This window comes from Falco rusticolus, chromosome 2, assembly GCF_015220075.1.
Source record: "Falco rusticolus isolate bFalRus1 chromosome 2, bFalRus1.pri, whole genome shotgun sequence".
Classification (NCBI taxonomy): Eukaryota; Metazoa; Chordata; class Aves; order Falconiformes; family Falconidae; genus Falco; species Falco rusticolus.
The window spans coordinates 72,412,489-72,422,241 of NC_051188.1; the positions used below are offsets into that span (position 1 = coordinate 72,412,489).

The 9,753-nt window shown below is 41.5% G+C and overlaps 1 protein-coding gene across 3 annotated transcripts in view; it reads right to left on the reverse strand.

The window, feature by feature from the left end:
• The window catches only part of CYFIP1 (cytoplasmic FMR1 interacting protein 1), a 76,578-nt gene that overhangs the window by 7,364 nt on the left and 59,461 nt on the right, over positions 1–9,753 (reverse strand). For all 3 annotated transcript variants that reach the window (XM_037376125.1, XM_037376124.1, XM_037376127.1), the window contains 3 exons: positions 9,586–9,729; positions 7,938–8,028; positions 288–418 (listed from right to left, as the gene is read on the reverse strand). In XM_037376125.1, the coding sequence (XP_037232022.1) occupies positions 288–418; positions 7,938–8,028; positions 9,586–9,729 (366 nt within the window). The remainder of the gene's footprint in view (positions 1–287; positions 419–7,937; positions 8,029–9,585; positions 9,730–9,753) is intronic.

Consider the following 9,753-nt stretch of genomic DNA (forward strand, 5'->3'; position numbering starts at 1 on the left):
ACACGTGATCGTAATTTATCATGAAGGTCATGATATTTGATCGCCAGGTACCATACGCAAGGCAACGTCTCTCATCCAGCAAGGTGAGGCGTCACCGCTATCTTGTAGACATGAAAGCCCCTGCAAGACTGTAAGAGATCAGAGCAGGGAACTGTTTCTACCCACCTGCCCACCAGCAACAGCAAACTCGCAGATTTCAACCTTGTTATTTACGACGTTAGTAACAAAAATTCAAGAGTACATTTTGAGAGACAGATGGGTTTTAAACTAGCACAGCAGGCACCTACCAGACTCTGTTCAATAAGGAGGCAAAACAGGACGGCATTTCCCACTTCCCGCAAATTCTGGAAGCAGACAGTCTTCAGTTCTGCGTATTCAACGATGTCCTTCAACTGATGGTGAAAGAACTCCAAGATACCTGAAATCAAAAGAGAAGAAAAAAAATTCCATCTCAGGAGATAGGATGAAATCTAGTGATGATCATGCAGGCACACCTTGGGAAAGCAGGCAAAAAATCCTGGACACATAGATAAGAGTCATACAGATCAGGACTAATTTTCCTTTTTGCCTCAGAAGCACTTCAATTTTCTAACCAATTTGCCTATTCAAAGGTTGCACTGAATGGGCACACATACACTGTATCAGCACAACTAACTGAGGGTGCAAATTTAGCGTTCTCTCTGGAGCATCAGCACAAGAGATTTTTTTATCTCCAGACGTGCAGCCTAGGGGAAACTGAAAGGAGCAGTATTTAAACACATTAAAAATCAGAGGTGAAGAAGTGTTAAGGCAGCGCTGTGCTTTTTAACTGGAGAAATCATGCACAATGAATAATATTTAAGTGAATAAATCATGAGGTTCTAACTCCTGGAAAAAGGAGCCAGTATAAGAGGTAAGAAAAGCATTTCCAGGAACAGGAAATTCTCAAGTGCTATTAGTCCTGTTCCAGCCTCTGTCCCCCAACCTGCCACTCCGTCCGACACGTTCAGGTCACAGCTGTTATATTCAAGGGTGACAGAGCCAGCAAGGAGCTGAGTGCTAAAGGTACAGGGAACAGGGGTGCTGTCAAGCTATGACTCTAACAGTGCCACCGGCAGCCAGAGGTGATCTGCAACCTCACAAAACAAATACAGAAGTAACAGGTCCAGCTCTGCTGGCAAGGGTACACAGGATCCTTCTGACAAGGGTACACAGGATCCTGCTGACAAGCACCATCAGAACATGGTTTTTGTCAAAGTTTTGCCAAAAGCTGTTAAAAAACAGCTAGAGTTATGATTTTCAAAGCCACGTAAATGACATAAACGTATGTCTTTTCCACTAAGCCTCTCCCAAGCAACGGTGATGTGTAATATGCTGGTGGATTTCCAGTTCCTTCCCCGCCAGCCCCAGAAAGGTTGTGCAGCCCCTTGATTAGAGACAAGCCAAAGGAAGTCTGGGCTCAGCAGCTGCTGCAGAGACCCGATCTGCTTAGCACTGCGGAGGTTAAAGCGATGTGCAGGATGGGCGAGGAAGAGCTGAGAAGGTCAGACAGCTCTCTGGCTTTTTACAACTTAATTTTTACCAACATTTTTCCATCTGTCTCTCCAAGCCTGGCCCTTTTAAAAAGCTACCAAAACCCTCGACTGATAACAGAAGAAAGAAAATATATTGTGCAAAGCTTTTGAATTGCATGCTATATACAGCAGTTCATTTCCATTACACTGAATTAAATCAGACAGTTAAATCTCCACCCAATCACATCTAAAGCAATTGAGAGGAGACAAGGAAAGAGAACACAGATGCTTCCCACCACTTTCCCATGTGTTCCTTGGACGCAGCTGATGAACACTTCCCATGCAGGAAATTAGACTTTGGTATTTAGCCAGGCAATGGCTGAGAGGGGAGCGCACAAACATAAAATACAGCCTGGAGTTTATCTATTCCGAGGAAACCCCTCAAATTCAGCAGAGGAACTTGAAAGCATACAGTGAAGGAGGGAACTGTGTAGCTAACCCACACACTTCTACAAAAAGCCTCACATCATTAAAATCAGTAACATGGGACATCAACATGGTAAAATCAGTACATGGCAAGGGGATGCAGAGCTGGCTCTGTTACATCTCACAGAACTGTTTGTCAATAGAAAATCTGCAGTAAATGAGTGTTCCCATGTGCATTCAGATCTAACTGCAGTAGTTCAGCAACTTAATAGAAAAACAACTGAAAAGCTAATGGAGAAAGGTCAGATGCAGCGAGCGGTTACTAAGCTTGATTTATTCAAAGGAAACACATTTAATCTAGCTAAAAAGCAAAAAAGTAATGCCAGTGCATCACCAACTCCCTCCTTCTCATAACATGGGAACTATGTGATGAAAAAGGTCTGGAAAACACTGCTGGTGTTCATTCAATGCTGCGATATAAAGGCCAGTGGTAATTCTCAGGTGTCTGAGCTGCAGTGAGCACTTGTTTAAACAACCCCACCTGCCACGGCAATGGGATGCTGCAGTGCTGAACACTGGGACTCCTATTTTATAGGGGAAGTTGAAAAGGCAGACTGATACGACAGAAAATTTTTCACAAAAAAATTTTAATGTTTGGAAAAAAAATGCAAACTCAGGGAACTGAAGCAAGCTTTACCACAAGTCTACATTGTGTTTTAGTTACACGCCCTACTATTTCCTTTGTGGTTTTCTCTGCTAATGAAAGGGCTTCCATGCCTAGCAAGAAAGGTCTTCCAAGGATCAACTGCTAGAAACCAAGTCAAATACTTTCCTCATAGCAAAATTCTCTGGCAACAAAAGTCCATTGTGTTATCCTGGACTTAGGTCTGCGCCACAGAGGAAATCAAACTACAGTATCTACCAACGCTTCTGGTCTTAGTATCCATGGCACGTACACAGAGATTGATAGTGAACCAAGAAAAGGGATGGAAGAGTCCCCAAAACACAGTGAGTAACTGTAGATTTCTCCACATAGTCACCATGACAAGAAAGCACTATCTGAGCAAGTAGGACACCGGCAACAAGGACACGACATGGGAACGTTTTTTTCTTTTAGCTTGTATGGCGAGTCGGAGCAACTTGGTGACAAATACAAGCTGAGCAGAGCAGCAAAGACTATTCTGCTACTGCAACATGGAAACAACCATCAGTCATGACAGGGATGGAAAAAGAGGGTTTTTAGACGCCCCTCAACCACCTGCCCAGCCTATGGATTTTGTGAGGAGTTGAAGTCCAGAAAGACAATGAGAAAATTTTATCAGTTAATATGGGCAGTGAAACCCTGAGAATAACCTGTGTCACCTACAGCAAATATAAAGGAGCAGGATGGCACAGAGTGAAACCAGAGTAGCACAGAGGACTGTGACTGGCAACTAGAAACTGATACTGAAGGTGCAACTGAAACCAAAACAAAATATTTAGTCCACCCAAAAGCAGCACGATAGCAGAAGTCAGAGGCTTGAGGTCCATCCTATAAAAATTACATTCTCTTTTACAATCATCCCAGGTGACAGAGTCCCTCTCAAAGTCCTTAAAAGAGATCCTTATTTCTTTACCCAAAGCCCCAGTCTCCATATACAGATACATAAGTACACACACACTCATGAACAAATCACGTCACTACTTTGAAAACCTGACATCTGTTATTTAGCACGCAGTTGTTCCAAATGCTGCTATCAATGGTGTACTGCTGCTATCAATGGTATACTGCTTCCCCTTAGATGAGGGGCTTGATTTACTGGCAAAACAGACAAAAGTTTACAGAGCTACATAGGCTATTTCTGATGGAACAGAACTGACACTGAAAGCACGATCTGCTCCCCAGTGGAGTCCTGTGGCAGAAATATATCATCGTGTTTTCTTTAATGTTTGAGCAATGGCATTCCTGATTACATTTCCTTATACTGTACAGTACAGAGAGCTGTATTTTTGTGAATGACTACACGTGCATACTGAAGCCCTGGAAAAAGAACAAGCATCTTCGGAAAGTTAGTTTCCCTTAACTGCATGCAATCTTCCTCCTTCCCCTAGTTTTATTTGTGGGTACAGTTCATAAGTTACTGCATTAGTTACACATACACAGCATTTCGCAAGGCAAATGAATCAAGGTTTTTTGCTCCTTGACTCCAAGAAAGCAATCTTAATTAAACCCCTCTATTCCTGCGGATGGGATGATGTTAGGTGTCATAATAATCGATTTTATAATCCTAGTTTCCGATTTACACAGATCTCAACAGAAGCAAAGGCTGTTGATATAAAACAGATCCAGTAAAGTACAGAAGATCAGTAAAGGATTAGGTTCCATCTCTGCTTCAAAAATCCCATCTCAACAGCACTCAAACAGCAGATGCCAAGCTTCAGCTGTGCAGTCTGTACACTAATTAATTTAGGAAGTCAGACCAAATTAACACAGGCAACACAAAGTTGGTTGGATTTCTTCACTTTGGTCATTTGCTATAAAACAATCTCAATTCACACCTAGAAACTGAAATCAAACACGTTCCAGCATCTGCAGCAATACTGGTATCTAAAAGATTAGGACAAAAATTAGCTATTAATCCTAGAACTGAATTGCTGACTAACAACAAACTAGATCTCAGATGTAATTCTTGGTCTAATTGTGTTTTGGGCTATTTTCTGCTGAGTACCAACTTGACTATCCTCCAGTAAAATCTGCAATAGCAAAACTGTTCCCAAGAAACTGGGTGCTGTAATGACCTTTAATTTATTTCACTTTCACAGACTTCCAAATGCGGGCTACAAATTCCTTCTTTGGCTCACAAGAGACATGTTTAACTCCGCATGTCTGCAGTCATGCCACTCCTTTCAACAGAAATGTCTGTAAGGTTTAAACATATACCTGTATTGGGAGTTATGATCACAGAGCCTGTGCACTGTGCTTATTTTGCTAGAAAGAAACATCCCATTGTTCTGCATCTCTAATGAGTCTTTACTGCCCTCTCACAATCACCTAGGTGATTTGGGTTGCCCCCAAAGTCTTTCAAATAGTCTGCAATTCCCTCCCTGCACCAGCTTTGGGTGTTTTGTTTATTTTATTCCACCCCCCCACCCCCCCAAGAAGAAACATGGAAATGCTATGCTTAGGAAAAAATACACATTTAAGCTACTTTCTCACCAACTTTGTATCTTGCTAAGCTCATCAATTATTAAAAAAAACCAAACAAACAACCGTCTTTTGGAGGGGTGATACACCAATGACAAAAATCCAAGCCTCATCTCATGGCAGAGCTGACGAACTGCTCTCCTCATTGTGTCCAATGACAGGACAGAGTGGCAGGACATGAAATACTCATCTCTCCAAAGCAAGAATGCCATATTTAAATAAAAAAATGGCAGGAGATAATATTACCTCCAAGACGAAATTACAAGTTTAAACTCTTACAGGAAAATATTCCTCTAAGAGCTTTAGCGACTTTAAAAGGTCCCTTTAAAAATCCTTATGCTTAATGTATTTTTAGACAAATATTTTTATGAGTACAAGATGAGCAAGTTCCCCACTGCTTTAGACTGTTCCTATGGAAACAAACCCATTGGCAAACAGGAGTCCTGAACAACTCTGATGCCACTCTCTGTACCCCGCTCCTTTTAGCAGGAAGAAATCACCATTTAGAAATCCAGAAGTCTAGAGGGCCAATTACGCAGGCATCAAGGAACTGCAATCAACAGAATCCAAACAAAGCTCTCCAAATCCTGAAGTGTATGAAATAGCAGGAGGCTTACTTACTGAGCATACTTAAGTCACTTTGCGCATGGAGAATGGACTCACAAAATTAATTCTGAATTGATAAATGCATGTCACATCAAGACAGCTGAGAATCCACATATTTAATCTGTAGATTGGAATCACAGTTTTGGTCTGTATGTGTAGGTAGTGCCAATTTTAAAGATTAAGATGTGATTAAATGATTTGTTATGAAAGAATAGATGCAGCATAGAGATGTGCTCCATAGTACTCAGACTTACTACTACAACTACTAACTTCTGCCGGAAGCTTCTGGAGGCAGATAGGGAACAGACAGCTGTTGACATGTATTAGCTTGCATTTGGTGTGGCGAACTAAGTAAACAGGGTGGGGCAAAGACTGCTACAGAGGAGAATTTAGCACAGAAAGATGACAGTGATTCAAATCAAGCACAGTCTGAGCCTGCCCTTCTACAATCTGGCACTTCCTCCCAAGACGCCAGATGAGGGCTAAAGTCTACAGCGTGTCATCATCGCAGAGCACATTTTCCTTTATCAGTCAGAGCTGCCCAAGGGCCGACGGCTCCATGACAGGGAGGTGTCAAAGAGCAAAATGCAATTCTTCAGTGATGTGAGAGAGGGATGGAGGTGCCCTGAGATTCCATATGCCTGTTATGCCCAGTGTCTTCCAAAGTAAAGGGAAAGGCAGCATGACAGTGCTGCAAAGGCTGTCACTGTCATTTCTTGGAAGACACTCTCCAGGAGGCCATTAAGTGTCCCCCGCTAGAAATAGCTCAGAACAGGAAAAATACACATCAAGACAAAACCTGTCAGGAACAGGGACAGTGAAGGAGTGAAGAATCAGGTGGGTTTTTGAGATCTAGTTCCATTCCAGTTGCTATGATCTTCCAGCATAAACCCCAAAATTACTCTGATCTTTTGGTACAATAGGCATCTAAACCTATGGGATTTCTTTTGCAGGAGTAAATACGAGGTCAAAGCAGTTTGTGGTATCTACAAAACAGGAAAGTGATGAAGAACTTTAAAGTACTTCAATCAATGCTGTGAAGTTTAACATTGCACCAGTGAAGTTTTACCTTTCCTACAGGATGGATTGCCTTTTAACCTCAAGAGAAAGTTTCTGCTTAACTCCCTGGGTATTTCCTCCCAAATACTTACTCCTTACAGGTGAGGATTTCTGGAAAGAGACTATGAGCTTCCTAATGTCACCTGTAGCATCACAGACCCTGGTGGTGCATAATCTATATGTGAGAATACCTACTGCTTTTGTGGTCAGACCTTGGTGAGTGGCTAAAAACCTCAGATAGCAGTATAAAAATAATGTAACTACCATGATTCATCCATTTCTATGCTCCAGGGAGAAAAACAGCAAGGAAACACTTAGTAAGTCCTCAATTTCATTTAACATCGGTAATGAGCGTCAAGCAAGCTGTGGGAAGCACAAAAACCCAACCTCATTCCAGTTGGAGTGGCATTTAATAAACCTAAGCAACTCTGGAAAAATAAAGATTCTCAGGAGGTGGGTGGCACATGGAAAGATTAATTTGTGTTAATTAGAAGTTGTGGAGGAGGAATATTTTGAAGGGGGGGAAGCAGTTTCAAAATTTCAGTGATCAATGTGATAAATACTAATTAGCCAATTATTTCTGCATGGTGGCAAGCAGCTTTCAAAATCATTTCTTCTGCAACTGTCACACCTCCTGTTAAGTGGCTAAGATGTGCCCCACACAAGCCTAAGACATAACTATTCCAAGCAGGACCAGTCTGCCTCTCAGCAATACCACTCCTTTTATCTTACATCCGGTAAGGGCAAACGAAGAGGGAACCGAGGCTCTTCCAGAGAATCAGTGTTATCTCAATTGGACATTCAAACAGAACAAGTGAGATTGCCTCTGCAAGTTAGTCTAAAGCTTGACATGCTAATGAGAAAGACTAGAAACAGAAACTACTGTGAACATCCCAGCTCAATATCAGTTATGTCGTAAGGCTGTTTATATACAGACTGCCATCCTCTTGCCCTAAGCACACAAGTCTTAAAACTCTGTGAAGTACTAAGCCCAGGATTCAATTATTCTTGTTATGAAAAAAAAAAAAAAAAATTCACATCCCAGACTAAGTGCTGATGATCAGGAAAGAGAAGAGAGGGAGGGAAAGACAGAGGCACACATGATCCAGAAGACAGTGACTACTATCATCTTGTTAAGGCTTCTATGGTATCATCAAACATGAACTAACCTGGAGAACCATACTCATGTCTTGGTAACCTACAGATCTTAGGCATCACTTCCATTAGGGTCTTGACATACTGAAGAATCGTCCCTTGTAACTATGAGAAAACAGACGTGTGTAAACATGTCAATGTTATTGAACTAAGAAACTTTACAACAAATTGCATTCAAACTACACATGAATTGAACAAGCTCTAAAAATCTTGCATTTAATTCTGTCAGTAATCATCCTCAAAAAGGCAGCTTTCTCAAATGCATGCAGCTGCACTTCCCTTCATATGGCATTAGCCACCTTTTGCTGCTACAGGAAGAGTGGCACAACAGCTAAGGCCAGGAAGGTAAAAGAAAGAGGAAATAATGTTCTTCTCCTACAGACCGTTTCTATTGTCTAAACAACTTTTAGATTTTTGGTTAAAAAGTTGCATTTGAATGCTTTCAAAAGCAACAAGAGAAAAATCCTTTGCATTAGGTATGCCTGGAACAGCTCAAACTGGCTATTCTGGACATACCAGTTAAGACACACCCAGACTACAGCCAACCTGCCCTCCTCCCACGAGAACCCTATCTCATATCTGACTTCCTCATATCTGTCTCCCTGCACCTGAACATCTGCATCAGACATCACCAGGATACCTCCCTCCAGGACTTTTAACCTTCTTTATAAATGCCCAAACATTCAATGCCACCTTTAATAAACTGAGATGATTTACCACCCAAAAAAACGCCCCCAAAACTAACAAACCAAGACTCGACCCCAAACCACAAAAAGTATGTGTTTCCCTTTTTCCCTGAAGATTACACCACAGCACCCCTTCAAGCAGGTTCCAGCACTTCTAGAACATCAAAAACATCCTTGAAATATTGTGGGAATTAGCGTAAACAAACTGCCGAATGTGTCCCATGTCTGAAGGGAGATGAATGCTACAGCTGCTCTCTGGTACAGCTGCATTATTTCAGCAGCATGTTCCTTACAGGCAACAGAGAGAAGGAGGAAAAGGCAATTTCTTTGACTTAAACTTATCTGCAATGCTTTGTGACTGTATACACAGATACTAATAATACAGCGAACAGCCAGTCCCTCAGCATTCCCCTAGTTACAGAAAAGGCCTTTTCCCACACAAGATACCCTGGCTGTATGGATAACTTCTGGTCTGAGCATTCTTTTGAACATGCTTGACGCGATCCATTGCTCAGATCAAGCACAGAGATTAAACCTTCTTTGTTACGAAGGCATCATCTATCAAAGATGTTATTAACGAAAGTCCTGAAAAAGTAAGGCAGAAAGCACACTCCAGTTGTTCTCAAAAGATATTGACAAAGTGAATTTACAGTACAATCTGCAAATTGAAATCAACTAATCTGAAACATTCATACTTTCCCAGAGCTTACCCAGGACCTGACTGCATAGGTCTCCACAAATTAAATTCATCTCCAATGAAGAGTCCAAGTGTTTCAAAACATTGCTCAGGCTACCAAGGCACATCTTCTAGTGCTCTCAAGACACTGAGTGCTCTCAAACACAGTTTATACTGAATTTCAATGGAAGCAATGTTTTAATTAGTCTTATCTGAGATCTTACTTTCACTTTGTTGTTCTCAGGACTTTCCTGCCAGAAACCATTTGTAATAGCAGAAAATGAAAGACAATTGGCATACCAGGCTCTTGACAACTTTCAGCAACTCCTCCATCACCACAGCAATACCCTGATACCCAAGAAGTCTACAGATGACTTTAAAGTGAGGGGGGCCAACAAAATTCCTGTAGTTGCTGTAAATGCTGGAATATGCCAAATTCAGCGCCTAAAACAAGAGAACAGATATGAT